This window comes from Montipora foliosa, chromosome 7, assembly GCF_036669935.1.
Source record: "Montipora foliosa isolate CH-2021 chromosome 7, ASM3666993v2, whole genome shotgun sequence".
In the NCBI taxonomy this organism is placed as follows: Eukaryota; Metazoa; Cnidaria; class Anthozoa; order Scleractinia; family Acroporidae; genus Montipora; species Montipora foliosa.
This window is the reverse complement of record NC_090875.1, coordinates 10273061-10300560: the sequence shown is the minus strand read 5'-3', so window position 1 is coordinate 10300560 and position 27500 is coordinate 10273061. Positions and strand designations below refer to the sequence as shown.

Sequence of the window (27500 nt, the reverse complement as noted above, 5' to 3'; positions counted from 1 at the left end):
GTAGATATTGGACAGATTTGGTGCACAGTTTCCGTATTCCAAAAGTAAAACATTTGTCAACCCTTATTATCATATTAGACCATTGACACCAGATTATAAAGCGGTTGATTAGGTGCTGATTTTCTGATTCCTGACCACTTATAACAGCGGCGTCGTCTGCGAACTGGAACCAGTGGATCGGATTTAAGAACCTTAGGGAAAAGCCAAATTGACGATATTTTTCAGATTTAATGTGCTGGAGAAACGTGTTAAAACACAAGTTAAAAAGAAGAGGGCTGAGGCAATCACCTTGAAGTACGCCACGACCAATAGATATAAACGGAGTACGAAATTCATTGGTAATTATAGAGGTTTTGAAATCAGTGTACAGACTTTTAACCAGAAGTTTGACATGATCAGGGATATGGTGGTAATCAAGAGCGGTTTGAATCAAATTGTGATGAACTTCACCAAAGGCGTTTTTGAGGTCTAGGAGAGTAATGACAAGAGAACGCTGCTTGGTACGAGCTTTGTTAATGATGTCAGCCATTTGAGCAGTATGCTCAAAAGTTCCTGAGAGACCAGGTGTAAAACCTTTTTGAATTTCATGTTCAATATAATTATTAGCGGCAAGGAAGTTGAAAATGGCATTACGAAGGCACGAGGTAAAAACCTTTAAGGGCACAGATTGCAGAGTAATTGGACGAAAGTTGGCAGGGTCATTAACGTTTCCTTTCTTGTGGATGAGGATTGTGCATGCTTTCTTCCATTCGCTTGGGACGGATCCAGTTGACCAAGCCGTACGGATAATTTCAGATAAATAGGTTCGAAGAAACGGACATCTTTTAAAACAAATGATTGATAATTGATCTAAGGGACAAGGAGAACCGGAAGCCTTCATTTTTCTAATCACATTTGATATCTGTTGGTATGTAGGAGGTTCAAGGTTAAAAGGAATAACAGGATCAGATAACGTTGGTATCCAGCTTGGAAGGTTGAAGACTCTGGTCGGATTTAGTGACGATAGAGTTCTTGTAAAGTAATCAAAACACTCGTCCATGGAGAATGAAGGGAGCATTTCGGCTTTTATATTGAAGATCTTTTTGACATAACCCCAGAAATTTTTAGAGATGGAATAATCATGATTCATCGGGTCAGTGTTGACTTGAGAAGTGTTGTTTCGCAGCTTGTCACGCAGTAGGCGAGATACGTAATAATAATATAATAATAATAATAATAATAATAATAATAATAATAATAATAATAATAATAATAATAATAATAATAATAATAATAAGGTGGAAAAATACCAGTACTTGAAGAGAGAGATCGGAAGATTGTGGAAACTCAAAATGGTAGAAGTCGTACCTGTAGTGATAGGAGCCCTTGGAAGTGTCACCAAAGGATTTGACAGGTGGATTGAAAAGCTAGGGATACCATTCAATGTTGGAGTAATTCAAAAAAAATGCTTTGTTGGGAACTGCAAGGATTTTGAGGAAAGTGTTAGAAATGCGAAGAAGAGACAATTCTGTTAGCCTTTGGTCATTTGTTATGACTCGCCTAACAGAAGAAAAGACGGCAATGACAACAGTCAGAACATGATGTTAAATTTTATAATAATGATGATAATAATGATAATAATAATAATAATAATAATAATAATAATAATAATAATAATAATAATAGTCTTTATTGCCAAAAGATAAAAGTACACATCTTTTGTTACAATCTAATCGCCTAATACACTCAATAGAAATCTACCCTAAAAATAAAACTAGTTAAACTACAAATGAATTGTAAAAAAACAACGTAGAAACTACATTCTTTTGTGTTTAAAAATCAGTCTATTTACATAAGATGTCATAAGGTCTCTAATGGCGTACTCAACATGCGATAAAGTAAAGATAACCGGATTTAGTATCGCCCAACTAGTCGACTAATGCAAATCCTGCATTTTGATTAGCTACGCTACTAGAGGGCTACTATTAATAGTCCTCGAGTAGCGAAAACCGTGATGCTTTCTTTTGTTTCATTCCTAACTTTATTATTGTCTTTTTTTACTAGTTTGGTGATACTAAAACAATTAGACCCTTTGCCCTCAAGGGCCACGGGTCAATAGCCTATTCGGCTTTGCCTCATTGTTAAGTATTCCCGCGTCACACGCTACGGGAGGTCTAAAGTGCTGACGAGTATTGACATCTCATAACACCTTGGGGGATTAACATTTTAGTCACGAAAAAGCACAAAATTTGCAATAACTCCGCAAGAAAAGAACATTTTCAAATCATTTCTTTTTTAGAAGAAAACAAATATGACGAGCTATCTAATGGTAGCTTTTTAAAATTTTTCTGCGACAAATAATTATTTATAATTATTGGTAACTTCACACTACTATCACACACTGACAATACAAAATTCGACAAGCTTACAAATCTATGTAAGTCATTTTGATCTACCTGTATGTTTGGCCAAGTTAATTGTCTGTTGTTTTTCGTTAGGACAACTTTTTCTTTTACCAAAAACGCCAAGTGAACTTTCTGGTTGTCTGGGACGACCGGAGAACCACTTATTCCAAGCTCTTCCAAGGACACTTTTATTATAAAGCTACATGTGTTTTAGCCTGATGATGGAGTTACAGCTCATGTTGGAAGTGTAGCTTTATGCCACTGAAACCAGACTGTGTGAACCCTGCGAAAGAATTACGTGTAATGTAGATGGGAGCTACTTATTTTTCCCTTCCTGTCAAATTGACGTATTCCATATTAGCCATTACAGAGCTGCATGTTGCTATGGGATAGCCTGAATTTCAGCCGTCTCCTCCACTCGCTAAGAGACTTAGTGAGCAGAGGAGGCAGCTAAAATATAGGGTAGCTATGGGAGAGAATTGTTTTGTGTTAACAATACAGTTACACAGACATGAATTTGAGTTATTTTTTACTAGTGTGTGTAAAATGATGCTGGAAGTCCACTAGTTAGGAACTAGTTAGGAAGGATGACAGAAAAAGGTGCAGATGAGGGTGATATATTATTATTGAGAATATTATTTGCAGGGTCAGAGCCCAATTCATAGTAAATTTCTGGCCATCTATTCAAAAGCTTAGGGTTTGTGAACTGTTATGATTATAACAGCAACTTGTAACAGTAAAGAGTATCAGTTTGAGAGAAGATGGAACTACCAGTGGTAAATTGATTTTGCTTTTGTTGTCATTTTTTTTTCTGTTAGGGAACAAGTGGGATGAAATATTCCCTGATTTCGAGGGACTGGATCGCGGATTGTATTGAGATAACACACTCAGGTTATACAGGGGTTAGTTACTTTTTCTTCTGATCTACATAATTATACTGATTCTTTTGACATAATCTCGATCTGCAAACTCGCATCCCAAGCTGCATATGATTTTACTCGTCCACAAACCATAGCTGACTTTTTCTTGTGATGCAAAATGTTCAAAAATGTTAACCTCCATTGTAGTTTTAAAAAGTTTCTTTGGTTTATAAATCTGATGGAATTTATATGTAAAACACGAGCTGTTTACATCAGTGCTTTATAGCAAATAATAATATTGGAATAACCCCATGTCATCTTAAAAAGTTCGTTTTTACATCCTCTGGGGACGCCTATTAGGTGTTAATTTGGGACTAATGTTAACAATGAGTTCGCACTTTTAATACCAACAGGATGGTATAATATGTCTGGCTGGCTGTGATAAGACCATACCTGGTGTAACAATGGTTTTACCAAGGCTCAATGCAGTAAGTTAAGTCCAAATAAATTTTTAAAGAAATTGTCGTACATGCTTCATTTTAATCCAATGCCACAGCATTGTGAGATCAGGAGAGAAAGGGTTAAAGGGGACAATGTTTTTTTGAATGGACCGAGATGTTGTTAAACCCATTCATCCCTAAAGTCACCCCCATTGACAAGCAAAATTGAATGGCGTTAGACAGAGTAAAATCCATAAGTGTCACTCTCAGGAGGGAAAGGGTTAATTGAAAGCCTTAAAAAGGATTGACTCGATAATTATCCGCCACTCATTCAAGTTCGGGTATCCTCTCCTACAAGAGACGACTGTGACGTAACTGACCCACTCTCGACAGAGATTTCCTCTGTCCTTTTGTAGGCCCATTTTCATAAGTATATAGGGCTAACGGTCACATGGTTTAAGGACCGTGCGTACTAATTCAAAGGTACTTTTGCCCCGCTTCATGATTATACAGGAAATTTAGATCATATTGAAATCCAAAAAGAAAATTGGGGTAACCAAGCATTTTTCAAAGATAACTGATGAATAATATTTTTAACATGCTTTAAAATAAAAAGTGATGTATCAGCTAGTATGCCGTTCTTTCTCAAGTTGAAGCTTAATTATCTCTCAAAAATGCATGGTTACCCTCAATTTATTTTTGGTTACCAAGAGTACTTACATGTACTAAGATCTACTTTCTCTGGGTAGTTTTAAACCACGCAAAAATATCACCGTATTGGTAAGCATCACCAATAGGAAACCCGAGTATCTCGAGATGCACATAACTTATGCGCAATAACAGTAGTAGGCACTGTCCTTAACACAGGGTATGGGTAGAAAACTACGTGTAGCACTTCACATTACCCTGTAATAGTTATGTCTAATTTATGCAATGTTGATAGAATATTGGTTTTAACAAAGTTATTACATAACAATGCTTAAAACGTCTATATGAAGTTTCCAGATGATGCGAGCTTGATTTTGTGGTTAAACGATCAATGTGAGTTTGAATTCAACTGGCGAATCATCAACAAAATCTTTGGCCACTTCAGCATTCAGGTGACCTCATCGTCCCCCTTGTTTTGCAATCAATAAACTCAGCAGTGATTTCAAATGATCTTGAGGAATCTTACTTGCTCTTACATTAGTGAAGTCTGAGCAGAAATTGCAATAACAATGGAATTGAAAGCCGTATTTTCCCCCTGGTGCCAACTGGAAAATTAGTAAAGTGGTACCCTGGTGAAAATCTTCAAAGGATCTTTGATCTTTAAAAATAATGACGATCCTTGAAGATTGTTTGAAATCCTAATAGAGTTGTTAGAAAAGAGCCTCAAAATTCCTTTCCAAGTTTCTCAAAATTCTTGCCAAGATCCTCAAACTCTTCCTTAAGGCTCTTGCCAAGCTCCTTGAAGAGAATCCTCAAAAATTTTTACAGATCTTCAAAGATTTGGATCTTTCCTTAATGTTACCAAGGAATTAAAAATATATATATTTAAGGATCGTCATTAATTTAAAAGGTCCCTTGAGGATCTTGTTAAGATCTTTGTGGATCTTTACTAATCTCACCAAAGATCTTTAAGGATCTTCAATAATCTTACACAAGATCTTCAAAGATCTGGGTCTATCCTTGAGGATAGATTAAATGTTGCTTTTTATGTGAAGGGAAAACCTAACTGTAGGAATGATGAAGGTGTCATCAACCTTGCCTGTAACATCTATGTGGTTGATATGCTAAATGACCATTAAAAAAAGGCTGTTTTTTTTTTCCTCAAGATTAGTATCCGCAGTGTTTCTTCTTTCATGTAAAGTCATATAATTATTTTACCTTTGAAACTGTGACTCCAGGATCATTAAGGAAATCCTCACTACCCACATTTGAAAGTAATTGCTTATATTTTCACCCTACAGTATGGTGTGGTAATTTATGGTGGAACGATGCTTCCTGGGTGTGGAAAGAGGCATAGTAATTTGAGTGCTGGGAGTCCTTTTGAGGTACATAGTAAGTTGTTATATAGTTTTGTGGACGAAAAAATGAATACCCATTTTTTTTTATTCCTTCTGATGGTAGATGCAGTGACAAGACAGATGTACACTGTACATGATTCAGGGGCACCCAAGGACAATTTTCGGTGAAATATGTGTTTGGGAGAGTCAAACTGCTGTAAGAATTTCGGTTTTACATTGCCAAACAGCTATAGAATTATTTACTAAAATATCACCTAAAATATCACCTCAAAGGCGTTTGGCTTAATTTGCATGTTGGGTGCCCTTGATGATTTGTGAAGTTGTTCACCACCGACTAGTTTGGTTCATAGTCACAGTCGTGGATTGAAAAAGACAGCAAACTAACACTCAGGAAGTCAGTACATTTAAATGACTGAGAATAATAGTCCCTAGACATTGTATTGCAACCCTTGTTTATAAACTGACTGCAGGATTTTGAAAGAAACACAGCCACACACTATTTACAGAATGAAGGGCACAGAGTTCTTGATGTTGTGGTCGGTCTTATTCTCTCCAGCAACCGCAAGCTAACCAGTTGAGCACTGGTGTTTGAAGCCATGTTATTTAAGTCTCACGTGCGGGCTAGCTGGGTGTACCTCCTTTATGTTTATTAAAAAAAGGTTATGTTTAAATTGTGTGACTTGAGCTAATTTTACCTTCCGAATATGGTCCTCCAAGATGGATGCTAGATGAGAAAAGACTCTTTAAGGCGTCTTCATTAAGGTCTGAACTGGGAAGGCCCAGCCCAGCGAAACCAAGACCGAACTTTGGAAAACACAACAAATACCGAGATGACGAACAACCAAACAATGTGTTCAGAAATTGTCAGGAAAAAAATTCCACAGAACTGGAAATCGAAGCACTATTGAAAGAGAAATGAAAACCATGAACGAACTACTTCACATATATGTGAACGATCTTTCAAGTTTATCAAAACGCTGAAAAGGGCTCGCTCTCATCCTGCAAAGATCGTCTATCATGCAAGGCAGAACTTAAGGAAATTACTCAGTGCTTGGGCGAAAACATCCTCAAGCTATTAAAGGAAGAACAAGACATTGTACGAGTTGGAGAAGTCTGGAAGACATCTTACATGGATCGACCTACATTGTATTTCAAACCCGCTTTAAGATGGTTCCTTCAAAGGTAGAAGAAATTCTTCCTTCCATGGTTTCTACTGATGTGGGATCTGGAATCTTGGACAGATTTTAAAGGGAACAGAAATGTCCTCTAGGTCGACTGGGACTCTGCTGCCTGTGTTACCTACAGCACTAACTACTAGGTTTACTAACGTAGAACAGGCACGAATAAACCGATGTCTACAACTACCCGCACCCTTCAAACGACTCATTGAGGACATCAACAACAGACAAACAACACACTGATTTACTCCATCACAATACTGCCCAAGGTATTCTATGATACACGTACAGACCTTACACCTATTGACAGATAAAAACATACCAATCACTGTTTAGTCTTCACAGCCAATTACATCTAGGCTCATCTGACAGTTGACCAATAACATCACGAATAAGTTGATCAATGACATCTACAACTGGAGTTCTTATAGTGTCTACTGACGTTACACAAATTACTTGACTCTGAAGATGACTTCCGCTCGGATTGTCAAAACGTCAATTATCTGAATTCCATTCTTAAGAAGAGCGCATCTGAAGCAATTGCCGTCCTTGCTATAACCTGTGCAAATTGCGAAGAAGTGATAATGTTAAGGGACAGATTAAGAAACAAACTGTTGATCACAAACAAGCAAACAGAGCATTAATTTTATTTTACTCAACCTTGCCCCAGTTTCATCAAATCAAGATCTTAGAGTCTCAGAAGGATTAATGATTCTGTGGAAGTTCATGTACTTGGACTTAAAGCTCTTGCAGTCGCTTCCGAATCTTATGGTAATTTATTGTCATTGGTGCTCTTGAACAAATTCCGCAGGATATGCATTTGATTGTCAGCAGAGAGTTCAAGGGGGGAGATTGGGAACTACACCGCTTATTGTCAGTTATGCAACAAGAATACAAAGAAACAGAGAGAGAGAGAGAGAGCCAATCAGCAGAAAAATTAGTCCAACAGTTAGCACGCCTCCCCAGCAGAGAAATCTCCATTGCAAGATTCCACTAACAGCTTCAGCCCTTCTGTCAAAATCCTGTACCAACCCTCCAGTTTTCTAGTGTGAAGAAAGAAAGGAGATCCTGTGAAAGAGTGGAAGATGCTATGTTTGTGCAAGGAAGAATGATTGAAGTTCCACCATTAAGTGCTTTAAATGCAGTGCTCGTCGTCATGACAGTATTTGTGCTAGTAATGAATCTGAACGCAAAGAGACATTACAGTATGTGATCCCTGTAGTCGCCATCTCCAGTTGCTTTGTTCATTAGTTACAACCAATCCTTCTACAAACAGCCCAGGCCCTCATCTGCAAGACAGGTTTTGAAGGCAAGGTGATCAAGCTCAAAGTTATTCTGGATAGTGGATGTCAAAGGTTGTATATCACAAATTGTATGAATCAAATCCTGAGTCTGGCTGTTGATCATCAAGCTGAGACCGTGCTGATAAAAAAGCCTTGTCCACTTTAGAGTCAAACCCTTTGATGAAGAAGCAACTGAAATGCCAGCCTATACTGCCCACTTAATTGTGAGCCACATATCGAAGAGGCATTACTGAAGGTATTGATAGAAGAAGAAAACGGAGATGTCCTCAGACTTCTGTGCTTTGATGATGTGAAAGAAGAGAGTCCAAGGGTTATCATTTTAAGATTCGCAAGAGTTGTATTTTGGTGTGTCATCAAGTCCATTCTTACTCAACGCCACTGTTAGTCACTACGTGGAAAGCCTCCCCAGTGCCAATAATGGTGACCTATGAGATCCTGAGTTTGAGCTGTCATTCACTGATCTTACCAAGCAAATGTGTCATGTTGGTGATGAAATGAATCATTTCTGGGAGAACTGGAGAGATAAATATATAGTGGAGCAACGTGATTCACACCATTGTTCTGTAAAGGATGCTGTTCAGACACAGATTTCAGTACGAGCTGTTGTGGTAGCTAGTACATGATGAAGATCAACCGCATGGAATGAGGAGATTGGGAAAGGTGGAAAGACTGGTTGAAGGAACAGACAGCCTTATTAGAGGTGCAGTTGTGAAAGGGGGATCCAAAAGTGGAAGGAATGCTATTCTGAAGTGCCCAATCCAGAATCTTTACCCCTTGGAGGTCAGCAATTGAGAGCAGCCTATTCGCCTCAGATACAGAGAGAATCCTGCCACTGATCAGCAGCCAAGACGAAGCCGTAGGAGAGTGACCAAGCTGGGAGCAGAGAAATTATTGAGGAGATGGATGGAAGATCTGTGATTTCAACTTTGGACCTTCTGTTGAAATTGTTAGTTACTTAGCAACCGACCTAATTTCACATTCTGAACAACTGGACTACAGTGTGGGATGTCGCAGGAACAAGAACTCTGCATGGTTTAACACTTTGGTTCTTTAGATGCCTGAGAGGAAAGTGCAGCCTCTGTAGTGACATCTGCAAATAGTTTGACTCAACCCACATATGATGCCAAGTCTGGGAACCGAACCCAGGCCACATTGGTGGGAGGCGTGTGCTCTCACCACTGCGCCATCCCTGCACCCCAAAAGAAAAGAACCCACGCACTTTGAAAACAGTAGGGCATGGAGTTTTCAGTGTTGTGGTTTCTCCTGTGTACATGCTGATGACAAAATGTTGTTGGCTTGGCAGTCTCAAAATGTCTTGTGGTTGTGTGAGGCCACATAAGTAGAAACAGCCATGAGTCAAGGGGACTGAGCCATTAGGCTGTAATATGAATTGCAGATTAAGAAATTTAATAATTTATTTAATCTTTCACTCCTGTCATATCACTGCAGCTGAATCAATACACCTGCTAAGGACAAAGGGTGCCATGGCTATTTTCATATGCACATTTTAATTCACTCCAATGGTATCCAACTTTCAGGAATATTATTCTCAGCTAAAGTTGAGGAGGTTAGGGTTTGTAAATTGAGTACATGTAAGTGTAATAAATGCTAACTTAGTGCTCGTTGATGGAGATGGTGGACATTTATGTAGATATTGGCACTTCAGCTACGGTACGAGTCTGTCTACACTTTCTCAAGCTCACTCATACAAGGTTAGGTTCTTTTGACTTCTCCAGGCAATAGGGTCTTACAGTAAAGGACTGATGGATATTGAGGACCTTAAGGATGTAGAGTGTCATGCAATACCTGGTGCTGGAACATGTGGTAATGACTGGTGAATGCATAACATACATAAACTTGTGCTCAAACATTTAATATCAGACCTGAGGGGCAGGCATAGCCAAGTTTTATATGGCCAGGTGTTGGATCCTGGAGCACACTTATTCCAGTTTGCTTGTGTCTCTCTGTAGTGGCTTGCTTGACACAACCAATACATGCTATACCAGGGTGGGTTCCCCGAGTTGCTTTATGGGAGCACGACCTTTCAGGGTGAGACGAAAATGAAAAGATGAGGTTGCCCTTGCTCTTATAGAGAGCTTGGGTGATAGCTTCAATAGATAGCTTCAATCGTTTATCTGCTCTTTGTTCGTTTTATTTTTGCCGTTTTACTTTTGTTTTTTCAACAGGAGGAATGTTTACCGCCAACACGATGTCTTCTGTTGTAGAAACTCTAGGCCTAACACTTCCAGGTGTAGTATGTAAAGACTATAAGAATCATGAAATTAGTTTTTGTTCAGATCAGTTTTAAATAAATTTGAAAGAGCTCTCGTTGGGAACAAGAGATTTGTAGGAATCCAGTGTTAGTTTTGCAGCTCTTTTCAAAACCAGGGCGGAGTTAGTCGAGAAAACTGGGTGAAACAACTTCATAGCTGAAAAAAGGAAACCCAGGAAATTGTCCTGCTCCGTGATGTCAGGTAAACAGAAGCATAAAGGTTCCCATTTAGGGTTAGATACATTTATTTTATGCACAAGAATTGGAGCGTTATGCTTTTGAGTGTCATCCTCTAAACAAAAGCATGATTCCTGGAATGGGAGAGGAAGGGGAGAAATTGTTTAGTTTGAATTGGCACTTTAGAAATGTGGAGTTCCTTTGAACTAGCGCAATAGCTGAGTGCCCATCCACTTTGGGCTTCATGTAGTTCATCTCCGGACGAAATAAACCAATGCATTGCAATTGGTTGACCAAGTTGCTCATGAGAGATTTTGCAAGCAAAGTTTACAAAAACTTTGTCAGGTGTTGTTTTTGTTCTTGACAGGAAGTGCCTCTGGTGTTGCAGTAGATAACGACAATAAAGTAAGTACTGTATCTGAACAGGGTTTTATGCATAAAAGCTGAGGTTAAATGTCAGAGATTTTATTCTGAAAATAATTGCGTCCCTTTCGAATCCTTGCCTAGAAAGCGTACTGCATTTTTTCATTGTCTCTTGTCAGGTAACAGAGAAGAAGAGAAAAGAAGTGAGAGAAGCTGTTAGAGCATTGTTTAAAGTAATGAAGGCAGGGAAAAAGGCAAGGGATATCATGACTCGGAAGGTATGTGAAACCGTAACGGAAACAACATGTTCATTAGTTCTTTACCGCAGTAAACACTGCCAGTCACAGAAATCTTAAGGGGACTATGTCATCCAGCGTGCATGCACGAATTGGGCTAAAACTTTTTCAAAACATCGGGCCAATTTTTTCACATTTTTTTAGCTTATTTTATCGTTTTGGATCGCGTTCAGAAAGTTTGTGGAATCTGAGTTCTAAAAACGTGGGGATGCAATAGCTTCTCTCTGTGCATTGGTAACGATGACTGTAAAGCAACACATGTGTGATTGAGCTCTTTGCAAATTAGTACCAGTCGGTCCCTACTGGCCTTGTGCCCCAGCTGACATAGTCCTTTTTAACAACAAAGGTGTTAACGGCTACAGTGTACAAGAAATATCAGATTGTGTTATTTAGCCACGGCTATTCACCTTGCCTGCCAAGAACGAAACCATGAAAAAACAAATTTATAATCGGCATGAGAGTTAATGGTCAGTGTAAATAAAACAAGCTGTACTGTAAATCGGCACGTTCCAACGTTCTCCGCACACCAAGTATTTAGATCAATTACTTTACATCGTACTTTTACAGGTCAAAATGAAGACACAATGTACAGAGTCTTTGGGTTCTTGTTTCAGAATCCTTGTTACATGTACCTGCCTATCATGTCTTCAGTTGCTTAAGGTTGTCAGACCAACTACCTTGTATGAACTTAATGCCCTGTTCTTTAAAACTAACATCGTATGGAATTCTGTGGTATACAGGGGCCCAAGACAAGGCACGACAAGACTTTATTTCACACTTCCTTAAAACATGATATTGAAATATAATTGTACACTAAGTTCACTCAAAGTTTGAATTGACATTTATAAAACTGACACACACTACTCAGACTTACTTTAAATAGTCGCACATGACACACGCACCACATATACACTTACTACTTAGTACAGTATTGTGCAAAAGTAACGCAAACGAATTTCGACGAAATTCCTGGCTTTTCGGGGCTTTTCGAAGAAATTTCGCGCGATACGATATTTCGACGAAATTTCTCCGCATTTTCGTGACAACTATTGTTTTGATCTGCGCGATTTTTCGAACGATAATTCGCTTTGCGCGATGAATCACCGCGAATTTTCGAGCGATAATTCGCTCCTCTCGAAAAGTCGCTGCGATTTTTCGAAGGATAATTCGCTCCTCCCGAAAATTCGATCTATTGTTAATCAATAGGCCAAGAGAGATTTCGAAACAAAGTTCGCTGAGTGAAATATATAAACAACCTTTCCAATTATTGCGCACAAAAGAAGCCATTAATCTGCCGAAATAGCATCACAGCTCGACGAAATGTTAGCTGTGAAACTCGCCTGGTTGTTTCAGAAGGAGCGCTACATTGTTGACTTGATCCAAAACACCACACTGGGATGGAAATTAACAACAGCCAAACGGATTCGCGAGCGTGCACGTATGTTCAGATTGAAAAACCCTCACAAATTGTTTTCGAACTGGAGATGTTTTTGTTTTGTTTGTGGAGCGAACTGAGCTCATTGTCTTCGTGATGCAGTTCAGTGTATTCTAATTCTCTGCGTATGAATTTGGGCCTGAGATGAACTCGAACAAGCGAAGCTGGTTGAAAGCCTATTAATAATTAACAGAGTTGTCATGGATAAAATGTTAGCCCCGTAATCGGCGATCGATAACTGCAAACCGGCTTGTATTTACAAACAGCTAAACGGCACGCATTTACAAATTTATCACTTGTGAGTTGCACGACAGTTTGTTCGTATCAGCTGCTGAAAGAAATTGCTTGAACGCTCCCGAACTGCCGTTCAATGTGTTGCGAAATTTCGTCAACTGCCTTGCGAATTATCGTTTTTGCTCACGAATTTTCTTTAGCTTAACGAAAATTCGAAGAAAAATCGCCCTTTGTTTAAGCGAATTATCGCTCGACACGCCGTGAAATTTCACTCGAACTTTCGTGCGAATTTTCGTCGAAAAGTCGCGGGAACAAAGAACGAAATTCGCGCATTTCGCTTGCGTTACTTTTGCACAATACTGTATTACTTAGTCAAATTGAAGATTTAAAATGGCTTAGATGTTATATTTGCTTCCATAGTTTGACTGTTTGACTGTTTGACACGACCTTATGGAAGACTATTTCACATAGACACAATGCACTCTTTAACCCTTTCACTGCCAAAGGCTTCCCCATTGACAAATAAAATCGTTAATTCCATTAGAAACAGTTCTAAGACGTTTTTAAAACACATTTCGGAAAAAAGAAACGCTTTTTAATTGTTCAACTTTATAAAATCTGATATTAAAGGTGATTGGGCAATGTTTGATTAATGATTGTTTGATTTAGGGTTGATTTTAGCATTGTTTTAGATTGTACATGTACATATGTGTTATTCTGTTTAGTTGGTCTCACTTTAATGTGTATTTTTCTTCACATGACCACACAAGCTTTCACACTTTAATCATCATCGTGTCGAAAGCCTTAAAAGAATTAAATGTGAGAAAGGGAATGGGTCATGATAGAGTACCTAACTCGATCTTGCGGCTGGGCATTGACGAGTTAGCCCCATCATTGACAACTATTTATAACAATTGTATAGATGCATGTTATTCGCCTAGTGAATGGAAAAAGGGAGAGTGGACTCCGGTGTATAAGAAGGGTAGTATCTATGAGGTGAAGAACTACAGGCCATGCAGTAACACTGCTCCCCGCTTGTGACAAAGTGTTTGAGAAGATACTAAGCCAGCAAGTAACAGCATTTATAGAGCCAAGATTAAGCAGAAATCTAACAGCATACCGAAAAAGGTACAGCACTGAAACATCGTTTATCAAACTTACGGAAAATTGGAAAAGAGCAATTGATGATCTTAATATTGTCGGGATCCTATCTACCGACATGTCCAAGGCCTTTGATTCGTTACATCCTCCATTGCTCTTGAGAAAGCTCGACGCATATGGCTTCTCAATGCCATCTACCAGCTTAATACGGTCTTACTTTACTGAAAGAAAATACAGAGTGAAAATTGGCACAGAGATTACTAGTGAATGGAAGGAGGTGTTAAGGGGTTGCCCTCAAGGCTCAATATTTGGCCCTTTACTTTGGAACACGTTTCAAAATGATCTGAACATCTTTGCAAATGAACACAACTTAACGATGCACATATTCTGACGACCATCAGCTGTACTCAGCAGGCCAGACGGTTAAGGAAGTACAAGATACTTTAAGTAAAGAAGGAGAAATCATATCTAAGTGGTACGAGTCAAATTTACTGAAAGGTAATTATGAAAAGTACCAAATAATGAGAATGGGGCCAAAGGGCAAAAAAAAAAAAAAGTGTGGTTTTGATCTTAGTCTATTGGGGCTAACAATAGACCAAAACCTGGATTTCAGTAAACATGGCAGTGAAGTATGCAAACGAGCAGGAAGGAAAGTGGGTGTTCTAACAAGACTACGTAATATACTTTCTATCAGAGCCAAACTTATTACATACAAGTCTGCCATACTGCCTCAGCTGACGTATTGTCATATCGTTTGGAATTTTTGTCGCTCTTCGGACAACAGGAAACTGGAGCGAATCCAAGAAAGAGCCTTGAGAGCAATTTATAATAGGAAATCTGGAACCTATGACGAGTTACTTAAGTTGGCAAAGCTACCCACGTTAAAGAACAGGCGATTACAAGACATTGCTATTCTTATGTATAAAGTAACGAACGAACTTTGTCGTTCATACATTAAAGAAATATTCCAAAACAATAACATCAATCGCTATAGCTTTAGAAATTCAGATTTTGTAATACCAAGAGTCAATACTGTGACGCACGGAAAGCATAGCTTAATTACGATATGTAGGTATATTTCTCTAGTCAAAATTAGATAAGAAAGTCAGGAGTTCGGAATTTTTAAATACGTTTAAAGCTAAAGTCAGAAAATTAGATCTAGCATGGATTGGGTTTATGGGATACTGATATGTCAAGATATTTTTTTTAGGGAACTAGTTTTAAAACACAGCGAATTTTAACGCTTATTACAAAAAATTAGTACTTTTGAACAGATTAATATATTTCTTCTTAACTTTTAATTCACTAGTGGTTAGGTGTCCCCAATTAGTTTACGTATATGTAAGCTAGATCTACCTGACACATTATTTAATAAAGTTATTGATTGATTGATTCTTTAGCGAATAAGGCCACGGTGTCTGTAAGCCCACAAATATTGCAATCACATCTTTGAAGTGAAATGTTCTCTACCAAACTTTGTTTAAGTGAACCCATCAAGTGAATTTAGTTAGCTGTTGAGGTTCCTTAAAGAACGAACAAGTTTGCATTTAGCGACCATAGTTTCATGCGCCTTGCAGCCACAAGATGGCAGGATTCCACGTCTCCAGGACAGAAATCTTGAATTTTTTTTAACTTCCCACATTGATTTTTTGTTCAGTTTTGGACAATGTGGAGGTAATTGTAAATAAAATCTGTTTCTGAAAAGAAAAGTAGGGGTCACCGAACATCCAAGATCGTTGAAACCAAGCAAAGCTATAGCAATGGCCATCTGCCCTATCATTGTTCGTTTTAGTACTTAGCGCGCGCGCTCGATGCATGACGTGGCATGTGAATTTGCGTGAGCATGTAAGGATGCGCAGTAGCAATAGGCACGAACATCCTTAACTAGACAATTTAAGCAATTGTCTCTCTATGGACACCAAAATTCAGGTGGTTTCAACGGGGTTCGAACCCATGACCTTATGCCTGTACTATGCTCAGCCAACTGATCTATAAAGCCACACAGTTGGGATCAGGTATGGGCAATATTTTAGGCTCATTTGTTCCTGTGAAAGGGCTCAATGAATTAAAGAAATGTACATATTAAAGTGCCTGAAATTGTCTAGTTAAGTGCGATGATCACGTCTACATTTTGTCCATAACCCGCACTTGAAATGCGTGCATTTCTTTCATTCACTTTTGCTCCATATTTGCATTTACCACCATGTGCAGTAACTTATAATTTTTATTTTTATTTTTGTTTTATTTCATATCCACAGGCTTTTGAGAATGCCGTGACGGTCATGTATGCATTGGGTGGATCGACAAATGGAGTTCTTCATTTACTAGCTCTCGCTCACGAGTAAGTGTTTCTTGTTATAAATCGTCAGCAATGGAAAAAGTTGCTGGACAACCAACTTTCTTAAATGGGCTGATTGTTTGTCCAGCCCAGAAAGTTACCAAAACGTTCGAGAAACAGGCACTAGGTTTGGAGGCCCTAACAGACAGTATGTCATAGGTATCAGGCTTTTCAGCTTTGTGGTCAAGGAATTTCATCCCTGTATACTTCTTGTACAAAAATCATCATCATTATAAAGGAGATGGTGAGTTTTTGGCCCTGCAAATAAATGGAAATATTTTGTTTATGATACTTAGATCTGAAGTTGACTTTTCCATTGATGATTTTAACAAAATTGGAGGCAAGGTTCCATTGATAGCAAATCTTAAACCTCATGGCAAAGTACGTAAGTTGATGCTATTTTCATTATAATTTATTGTATTAAAGTTTGAAAAATGATCTGAGCTATAATTTTTAATTGCATCCGTCTGTTGCCTTAGTATCAAATGGCGGATTTGGACAAGATTGGGGGTCTCCCGGTGAGTGCATCCTTTGCTTTGTCCTCCTTGAGAGTTCTTTTTTTTTTTCTTTATTTTTGTGTGTAAGAAACGCCATCACCGTCCCCTTCTATGTTTCTCGGCATCTTCGCAAAGGCAAAAAGTGTTATTAAAACCTTAGAACTCTTTCATTAAGATGGTGTCATCGAGTATGAAGGACGTTGAATTTGCGAGTAATCCCAGCTGGATTCCTGCTTAAATCCCGTGACACTGGTAGTCTTAAATTCCACTGCGCTTTGCAAATATAAGCCAGTAAGTCCCCACCTTACACTTGAGTTTCCTAATGCTATCATGACTTACTTGAACTGTTCCTTTCAATACACGCTCCCATATACTGCAAGCTTTATACAATGATCTTTCTAGAACTCCTGGAGATCTACAGTCTGTGACAAAATTCGATGGAACATAATCTGAAGCTTTCACGGATCACTGTCCCCTCACAATGTTTGCGCGCGAATTTCTGAGCCCATTCGATAAAACAACATTGTGGGAGGGCACGGCAGTGCAAAGTGTTTCAACAATTCTGTCCGGGGCTGTATTTGAGGAATTTAAGTTATGAGAGGAATTGGCGGGAAATATGCTTCATTTTAGTACAAGGAAACCCTCGATTTCTAGCGCCTAGAGTGAGAGGTTCCGCCATATTTGTGATAAATGTGGCAAAAAATGGAAGCATAGAATCCTGTTGAGGTTTGTTTGACTTTGGTTGGTTCAGTTTCTAGTACAAATAAAAAGCCATTTCATAAGAAGAAGACATTTATTCAGAAAAAAATGTCTTCTATGAAATGGCTTTTTATTTGTACGGAAAAAATAAGCGTCAGTGGCGATATAGCTTCCGCAAACTATTTTATTGACAAGGACCACAAATTATGCACATAAACGTAGTAATTGGAAAAATAAATAGATTTAATTGCTCATTCAACGGCAAGTGATACAAGTAACTTAAAGACAAGGTTTCTTTGGTAAGAAAATCGCAATATTTGTACGTGTAGTGGACATGGAGAGAAACGCAAATGATGACACTGCTGAATGACTAAATTCACGTGAAGTTAGGAGAGTATATTTAGTAACTTACAGCCAGGCAAATTTGGAAATTGTTCCTTCTCGCGAGGCTTTTGCACGCATCGTCCTAGATGCAACAACTCGTCCGTCGTGTACTGGGTGTGCAGCCAAGAGCCTCATGCTAACGGTGGCGTACATTACCACATCGCAGTGAAATTAGAAAAACGGAGACGCTGGCTACACGTGCACAATTATATCGACAGGGATTACGGTATCAAAGTCAACTTCAGTGGCCGTCACGAAAACTATTACACAGCTTGGGCATATACGACAAAAGAAGACATGTTAGCAATTCAGTCTGAAAACCACCCAGATCTGGGTAGAATTGGCGCTCCTATCACCAGCAACGCGTGCAGTGCGAATCGGGCAGGTAGCAAACGAAATCGAAAAGCGCTCAGTATCTTTGATGTATCACAACTGGCTGTGGTAAAGGGAATCAAAACACGTTTGGAGTTGCTAGCATTTGCCAATCAGCAGAAACAAGGAGAAAGAACTGATCTCGCGGAGTTTATAGCGAACAGGGGCGGCAAGGCTGATGAAGAAGCTCTCTCTGTAGGCTGGGAGATGGAGAAGGCAGAAGGTGAGCTGGCCCGATCGAAAATGACCCGAATCGAGTTGCTGTACAGTGAACTCGGCAAAACATGTGTAGAGGGGTGTGATGGCCGATGGTTGACTACAGCTTAGCAAGTTCTGCGTAGAAATGAGATTGACCTGGATTAATTTGCAGGGGCCGTGCGGGTTTTGTTACGAAAAGGACGTGGAAAATATCGCAATATGTTATTAACAGGAGTTGCTAATTGTGGCAAAATATTTTTACTAAATCCGCTAAACTCTGTTTTCAAATCGTTTTGTAACCCTGCTACGACCACCTTCACTTGGGTTGGTGCTGAAAGCTCTGAAGTGATTTTCCTGAATGACTTTTCGTTGGTGTCCTCAAATTATCCCATGGCACGATTTGTTACTTCTTTTGGAAGGCCAGAAAGTGCATTTAGCTTCACCCAAAACTCATTTCTCTCAGGATGTGGAGTTTTCACGTGATACTCCAATATTTTGTACCAGCAAGGAAGAGTTCACCTTTGTTCGTGGCGGTATGTTAGACCAACGAAAAACTGAAGTGATGTGTGTACGTTGGAAAGTCTTCTCATTTCACGCACAAATTCCCGAAGAAGAACAACAGTGTGCCTCCCCATGCCCCCGTTGTTTTGCGGCCTTGATCTTCTCACAAACGTAATTAGCGTGCGTGTTACATGTAATTCAACGAGTCACCAACGAGTCACCATTTTTAAGAAAGCTTTTTTGTTGCGAAAATATGTACAATTAAGGACGTTCGCGCCAATTGTTTCTGCGCATCCTTACTGCGCACGCAAATGCACACGCCACGTCATACACGAGCGCGCGCGCTAAGTAATAAAATGAGAAATGATAGGGCAAAAGGCCATTGTTATAGCTTTGCCTGGATTTAACGCTCTTGGACGTTCGGTGACCCCTATTTTTCTTTCCAGAAACGGATTTTATTTACAATTATCTCAAGATTTCTGCTCACTGGACATCAAATCCTGCCATCTTGCGGCTGCAAGGCGCGTGAAACTGTGGTCGCTAAATGCGAACTTGATCTTTAAGGAACCTCACCAGTTGACTAAATTCACTTAATAAGTCCGCTTAAACAATATTTGGCAGAGAAGATTTCACTTCAAAGATTTAATTGCAATATATTTGGGTTTACAGACACTGGTCTTAATTGCTAACGAAGCCCGATTTTGTCACATTTTGGGTGTTTTTCCGGGCATGTTCTCTCCAAAACGAAGTCGGTGACCCCCCATTTTTTTTACATTTCTGACGTAACTAACTCATTATCTTACAGTGGTTAAAGTTTCAGAAAAAAATCAATGTTGAAAAATTTTCGCGCGAACGTCCTTAAACCACGAAGAGAACATAGTTAAAAAGGGCAGTAAACATAGAAGGTGAATCGATTGTTTTAGGCATTGTAGTACAGAAAATAGCTATTTTTGAGGCAAATGTGCATGGTGACATGGTCAATGCCTTGAGAAAGATGATCTTGCTAAATCTAATGAATACAGAGGTGACTCGTACACACTAACACAGTATCGATGTTTTCCTCTCATTATTAGGAAATTCTAGTAAAATTAAACTTGAAAAAATGAAAGTTTAGTGAAAGTAGACTTGAAAAAATGTCCTTCGCTTCGTTTCCTCCAAATTCTTGCTTTTGGTGCAACAGCCTGGCTTAGTGGATTTCTTTTGTATATGAAGGAAACTGCATCAAGGTAAAAGGCTATCTTCTTCGTCCATATCTCCTCAGAGTATTGTATCATTTTTCGGGCAAATATTAATCTTTTCCGCATATCCGCGACAGTCAAAAGTCCTTTTTTTCTCAATTGTAAGTAATAATATTCTTTAGTATTTAGAAAGGGACATACTGTTCTCGCGGATACATCATTTCTAGAGACCCCAGGTTCTTGCATCACTTGTCTACAAGAGAAATTGCCATCCCTATCTCGAAGCTTTTTTATCGCCCTTGTCAATGGCCTGCCTTCCCTTTGACTTAACTTCGATGGACGTCCTTTTTTCAGTAATTGCCGAATAGGATTTCTCTTTGCTGCCAAACCTTTGGAAGTCCTGCCCGTTCCCGGGAAATCCTCATTGATCCCAAACGCTTGTAGGAGAAATGTGGCACATTTTAGCTACTTTATGTAGAGAAAACCCTTCAATGCGACATAAACAATACGCTCGTGCTCTTGTCACGCTATCGATGGCACTGTGAAAAACCATATTTTAGGTTATAACTCTCTTCTGAACGGAATCTAAACATTTTCCCCTATTTTATCGCGGTGGGTATATACCAAAATAGATCAGAACACATTACATAAACTGCTAACAATAAAAACTTTACGCAAGGCTACCCCACGTCATGAAGCACACTGTAAAGTTGCGTCACTTATGACCCACCACAGTCGAAAATCTGTCAGCACGTCCTACAAATAGTTTAAATTCCTGACAAATACAGCTGTACAGTCTGTGACAAAATTCGATGGAATAGTGCACCAATTTACAGATCTGAAGCTTTCGCGGCTCACTGTCCTCTCACAATGTTGTTTGTGCGGGAATTTCTGAGCCCATTCGGTAAAACAACATTGTGGGAGGGCAAGGCAGTGCAAAGTGTGTCAACAGTTCTGTCCGGAGCTGTAGGTCATGTATCTTTGTTCTGAATTGACAATGTGTCTCACTTCTACCTTTTGTCTATAACCCGTACTTATTCCATTCATCTGGTCATCAATCACCGAGTTCTTTCAAGTGATTCCCAATTGAGCCCAACAAATTCACCTGCTCCCACCTGAGTGGCTTCATAGCTCGTAAGAGCATTGCACCTGAGGTCATGGGATCGAATCCTGTTGAAGCCACCTGAACTTTTCAGGTGTCTATAAAAAGAGAATAGACCATTTTTGAATTCTCATGGCTGGACTGGATCTAGCATGAAATGCGGGCAAATCTTTTCACACAAATTGGTTTGCCAGCATTAGCCTCCATTTCGTGCTAGATCCAGTCCAGCCGTGAGAATTTGAAAATGGTCTATTGCTACTAATCACGAGGATCACTTCTACTTTTCATCTACAACTAACACTTCAAATATATGTACATTTATTTCACTCTGCAAAGTCATGGGTCGACAAATTTTCAACTGCAACTCTCCATGTTTATAGAGACCCCCTGTAGTTCAATGGTACAGCAGCAGAACTTGTAATAATATTGAAAAGTCAATTTTTTATTTCACTTTAAAACACTTAGATGTCTTCCGAGTATTCACGAATCATCTTTGATGATGAAAAAACGACGTTTCAATCTCCCTGAGATAATTTTCAAGTTGTAGAAAAAGCGAATAAAATATACATTATTTTATACCGTAAGTACTAATTAGGCCGTGAGAATGTCCAACGACAAAATATGTAAGGAATAGGTAGGAACCTATGAATTGCATTACTCATGGTAATCATGGCTAGTGGTATTATTTTTAAGGTCTTCCCTGATTTTGCGGCTTCTCTGCACTGGTATTTCCATTTACAGATCAAACCTCGTCCGATGCAGTTAAAAGACAACTGTCGGATCTGAGCAAGAAAATCAATCTTACTTTTAAACCAGTGTTCACAAGCCGCAGAATCGGTGAACCGATTGGTTATCAATCTGATCGGTGCGATGCAGAGTACAGTTACACAAATGTATTAATGGACACAGTTTTTCAGAAATCGGCGAGCTTTTAAAGAAGGACCACAGAAGCAAAACTGTGGGCGACCTTACAAGTAACTTTTCCGGCCTGAAGAAATTCAAAGAAAAGCTAAACTGTCTAATTTATGAGATGCTATTCATAGAAAAGAAGAAACTAATCTTGAACACGCAATTGGACTATTTGTTTAATTTTAACACATTAACATACATATCTTAAGTACAACACGGTATAATCAATCATTCCTATCACCTCATGTATAAACTAGTCAGGTTAGATATGTTTTTTTGTCGCTTAAAAATGATGTCATGGCGACATCTAAACATTGTGTAAAACTTAGTGTATTTCGCCAACGTTTATTTTTAAATATTATATACATTTGTAGGTAGTGATAAAATGTCCAGGTTAAAACAAGTTGTTATGTTCATTTCCAAAATGGCGAAAAGTGGTCAAATTCCCAAACCAATGAGTCACACAACCTCGTTCCCAGGGTCTCTCATCTTAACGCCTGGGGCGAGCGAGGAGAGACCCTGGTAGGGTCTGGTCACGTGTCTCCCAGAATCTGGGAGATGACAATTTATCCAGTGAAGGGAGGGGCGGCTTAGTAAGAATTTTGTCTATACTGAGACTACGGGAGTGCGGAGAGAGGTTGGCGTCGCTGAGATCTAATTCCAAATCCTCTGAGTTTATTTTCTTCTTCACGTTCAATATCGTTGCTTTAACATTTCCTTCCTGGAGCCTTCTGATCTGATCTTTGATCAGCGCATTTAGAGGGGAAACAACAATTACTACGGGATGAGCTGCTGCTCCACGTTCATAGTTGATTTTGTCGAGGAATAATGAAGGAAGAAGATGAAATATAACCGACTTTCCATATCCAGTGGGTAACACGGCGACAACATCACGGCCATGGTAAATTGCCTCGAGGCAGATAACTTGTTTAACTTTTAGATTAACGTTAGAATAAATACTATGCGAAATTGCAGCCTGAAGGCAACTGTAAAACATCGCAGGTAATGGCGGAGTCGCAGCACGAAGCTATTAGCCTCGCTTTGAATTCGACAAAGCTCAATGCGACAAATTCCTTGTTTAGAGAGGACCCCTCCTTAGTGTTTTCAATTGTCACGGAAGCACGTGACCAGACCCTACCAGGGTCTCTCCTCGCTCGAGAGACCCTGGGAACGAGGTTGTGGGTCGCATTGTCTCTCCAATAAGAGTCTGCATGAGATTTTTCCTCAAAACCTAAGAGTGATTATTTTTATTATTATTTTATTTATTTATTTATTTATTTTTTTTTTGCCATAAAATAGCCGTTTGAACGTTTGTCTCATTATCCAGTATTTTTGGACAAATCCCCACCGGGTTCAACTGATTCAATCATCCAAAATTGGTTCATTTCTTCATCCATCCCATGCGTGATCCACTCACTAGTCCTTTGATCCTCCCAATCTTTACTTCCCTCCCACCCCCATTCTTATCAATATGAATCCTCTCTCTTTCTTTTGTTAATCTTAAAAATTTTCCCTTAGATTGTGTTGAAGGAACTTCTCTACAATGGCTTCCTTGACGGAGATGAACTAACAGTAAATGGAAAAACAATGGCTGAGAATCTCCAACAAGTACCTGGGTTGTCTGAATTAGGAGCACAGGCTAGTTTTGTTGTTTTATGATTAGCTAGTTAGCCTTCCCTTATAAACTTCTTTGCAATGGTTTAATCCTTCACGAATATGAAATAACACCAAATGGAAAAACAGTGGCCAAGAATTTCCAACAAGAACCAGGGTTGTCTGCTAAGTTTTACCGATTTATTCTTCTTGCTTAATTCGTTTACACAGAGTTTTAAAAAAAGGGTAGAAAGTCCACCACAATTAGGCCAGTTTATGCAGAGCATTGAAGTGATGCTAATTTTATAGTTTTACTTTAAGTTAATGCGCCTGTCCTTCACGTCGTTTGCCTGTACCGCATTATGTAAAAATGTTGGATTTTTCACATTGCTTTCCATTGCTAAGCAGACAGCTGTTCTGCTTTGAATTTACAGAAACGCGTTCGTGGTAGGCTAAGGCAAAAATATTTCACGAATTGATGTCCTAGTTCTTATTTTAGGAGGCCAATATTCTTTGTGGGGGGAGGGGGTGGGGTGACTTTAGAATTCTCCGGTCATTTCTCTTTTTGTTGTCTTAAAAACATGTGTTAAGGCCAGCTTTTTAGAAAATTAAGCATTGATCATAAGTTCAAAAATGAATTTTTAAGCCCCAAGAAATTTCGGGGTTTAAGACCTGTTGCATGTGGGCAAGATGCTGATTCCCAGTGAAGTCGCAAACTCCTTTGTCTCGCATGGTTAAGATGAAATTCCTCAAAAGAAGAAATAAAAAGCTAGGCATTTGTGACAGAGTTTCACGAAGAGATGCACACCTCTTATTTCATTGATCATGGAACAATTGCTGAACCAAGTGGAATACGATTTGTTGTGAATGTACAAATCATGCGTTTGATTTCAAAATAGAACAACGGCATAGTGCAAGTTGATCTCAAACCACACTGGGCAAATCGAAGTTAATTATTGCTTCCATTTGAAATTCCCACTTTTTTGTAAAAATTGAGATTTGTTTTTCTTTCATTCGTGAGGAAACCTGGTTTTTAAAAAGGAAAGACCGGAAACTTATATCTTGGTGGGCTAAAGAAAGATGAGATTTAGAGTAAAAACAGTGCAATTGGTGTATAAAGTATAACGTGAAAAGCCAATCAGAATGCAAGGATCAAGAGTGGATTTGAAGATGTTTGTCATTAGTTAACATAATATACATTGCTGTTTTGATTTAGGATATCATATTCCCTGTGTCATCTCCACTGGCACCTGCGGGAAGGCACATCATCATATTGAAGGTGAAACTATCTGATAAATTAACTGTACTTAAAGCTTAAACACTAAGGTGCACTATAAGAGGCGTGCTACCTTTGGCAGATGCAGATAATTTGTTAACGAACCGTGGACTCATACAAAGCTCTGTAATAATTCTTGTAACGTAATAAAGCTCTTTACGGGAATTATTATGTCCATAACATGTTATAAGGTGTTATCTGTCGTTTTTGTTTGAAAATGTCCAGTCTCTTTATTCGCCCTGGAAATGTTTTTTAAGGGTTCCGTCTCGATGTTGTTGTTTGCTGATCGCCTCCTTGGATTACCAGTCATACTTAATGAATGGATTCATTCAAGCAGAGTGAAGCGACCCCTTTCGTGGTGTGTCTTTGTATTTAAAATTGTATCTGTACGTCATGCTCTCGGCCAAGTTCCTTTGACTTGGGGACCGTTAATTTTTTATACATTAGGGGAGGGGCCGATGCTATTTCTTTGTTCTTTCTTGAGAAATCGTGGGACCCTCCCCGCCTTATCAATTTTGTCACATTCCCCACCCCTGTCAGTATATATATATATTTTTGCTTGACCTCCTTCTCATCACAAGTTTAATACATATGTTGTTCAAAATGTCAATGGATGATGCCATAGAAATTTCTATCCTTAACACTTTCGCATCTCAAGTCAGGGAAAAAAAAAAAAAAAAAAAAAACAGGAAAACTTGTTTTCGAAAAACTTTTTTGTCATAATACAAATCGACCTACTTCCTGACCAGATATGGCCGCTGTCAGCCTTGTTTGTCTTACTGTGCTACCATTTCCTTCCCTTTTGGTATATAACTAAAAGGCTTTAATATGACAGACTTTGGCCACATTTTGTTAGAAAGAATAAAATAGACCGTGGCTCTGGGATTCCTGTGCCTCACTCTTTGCTAAGAGTGTCAGAAGGCTTTTTTATTTATTTATTTATTTATTTATTTATTTATTTTTTTGTTATTATAAAAACATGCATACTGTTTGTAGTCCTTATTTGACTAAGTCTGATAATGTAAAGATTTGGTTGCAAAATTTCTTGAAATAGGTTTTCGCTATTCATCGTGGTAAAAAAAAAAAAATAGTATTTTCGTTTGGCTTGCGATGCTGTTGCTCGTGGTGTTGCGAAAAGACTCGCTCGATCAAAAGGCTTTTCACTGAGCACAGTATTACTGAGGAGAGTCTGTTTCCAAGCTAGTGTTGTTTATGAAGTTTTGCATACTGCTAGCGATGAGGTAGACTGGTTATGTGTCACCTTTTAAAGCACAATGCTCTGCTGTGATTGTTGCATTTCTATCCTCGCTGCTTTGGTGGATTCATTGTTCCTCTTGGCAGGTTTTAATACTTAAATATCATTGAATGTTTAACCGAGGCTACTCTTACAACTATCGTGGCTGAGGGCAATTTCTCATCAAAGAAAGAGCCTAGTCTAGCCCTTAAAAGCGAAATAAAGCGTCAAACCTACTGCTGGTATTTATAGACAAAGTATAAGTAATAATCAGGGGCGTTGCGACCCAATAAGCACGTATGCACATGAGTACCTCAAAAATGTTTAATTAATTAATTAATTAATTTATGAGCGAAAAGCGACTTTTACACATGCAAAAGTTTTCTAAATAGTTAACGTTTTTTCTTGCTTTGATTTATGAAACTTCCCCCTGGAAAACTTGGCATCTCCGAGGCCCTAAAAATAAATATGTTCTGGGAGAGCATGCCCCCAAACTCCCCAAGAGGCTTGCGCTTCAGCGCTCGTCTCATTGCGCCTTCCTGTGCGTACCCAAACGGAAAAACCATGCTGCGCCCGTGATAATTACAGAGGTCTTACTTTTCTTTTGCGGCATCAAAATCTGCAGAAACTATTCCCTTAGAATTAAAAAAAAAAAACTCTCTCAGACTTATAAGCATGTTTATAAACAATACAAACTGTATCTTCTAAATACTCAATCTGTCTTTTAAGCGTTGTCTGCCCATATCTTTTTAATCGTATTAAAACGTGCTATAAATTGATGTTTTTTGTGGTAGTGCACTGCGAGATGGCTTCAATAGGCCCGCAGCGCGTGCATAAATCGCTAAAATAAACAGCTCTTTGGAAGTGTGCTTGAGATTTAACAAAGTGACCGCCAAAATTGGCAAGAATTTGTGACGCTAATAAATATAAAGCAGCTGCTATTTCCAAAACGATGGAATTACCTGGTGATAAGTAACCTCGTCTAGGAGAGTAAATGTTTGACTTTGCAGAAACAATGGTCAACCTCGAAGAGTTCCGCGATTGTGATCTTTGTGTTGAATTCTCACATTTCTTGTCAAACTTTATAACACTTGAAAGGAAAAATAAACCAAACTAACAAAAGCAAAAACCTGGTGGATGTATCCTTTTTCGCAAGTAAACACGCAATG

At 38.8% G+C, this 27500-nt stretch overlaps 1 protein-coding gene across 5 annotated transcripts in view; it reads left to right on the top strand.

Annotated features, from left to right (window-relative positions):
• The window catches only part of LOC138010444 (dihydroxy-acid dehydratase 2-like), a 60432-nt gene that overhangs the window by 18157 nt on the left and 14775 nt on the right, over nt 1-27500 (top strand). For all 5 annotated transcript variants that reach the window (XM_068857409.1, XM_068857405.1, XM_068857404.1 and 2 more), the window contains 12 exons: nt 3203-3286; nt 3658-3732; nt 5634-5717; nt 9909-9996; nt 10359-10421; nt 10989-11026; nt 11164-11262; nt 16309-16391; nt 16685-16769; nt 16868-16906; nt 23747-23866; nt 25038-25100. In XM_068857409.1, coding sequence (XP_068713510.1) covers nt 3203-3286; nt 3658-3732; nt 5634-5717; nt 9909-9996; nt 10359-10421; nt 10989-11026; nt 11164-11262; nt 16309-16391; nt 16685-16769; nt 16868-16906; nt 23747-23866; nt 25038-25100 — 921 coding nt within the window. The remainder of the gene's footprint in view (nt 1-3202; nt 3287-3657; nt 3733-5633; nt 5718-9908; nt 9997-10358; nt 10422-10988; nt 11027-11163; nt 11263-16308; nt 16392-16684; nt 16770-16867; nt 16907-23746; nt 23867-25037; nt 25101-27500) is intronic.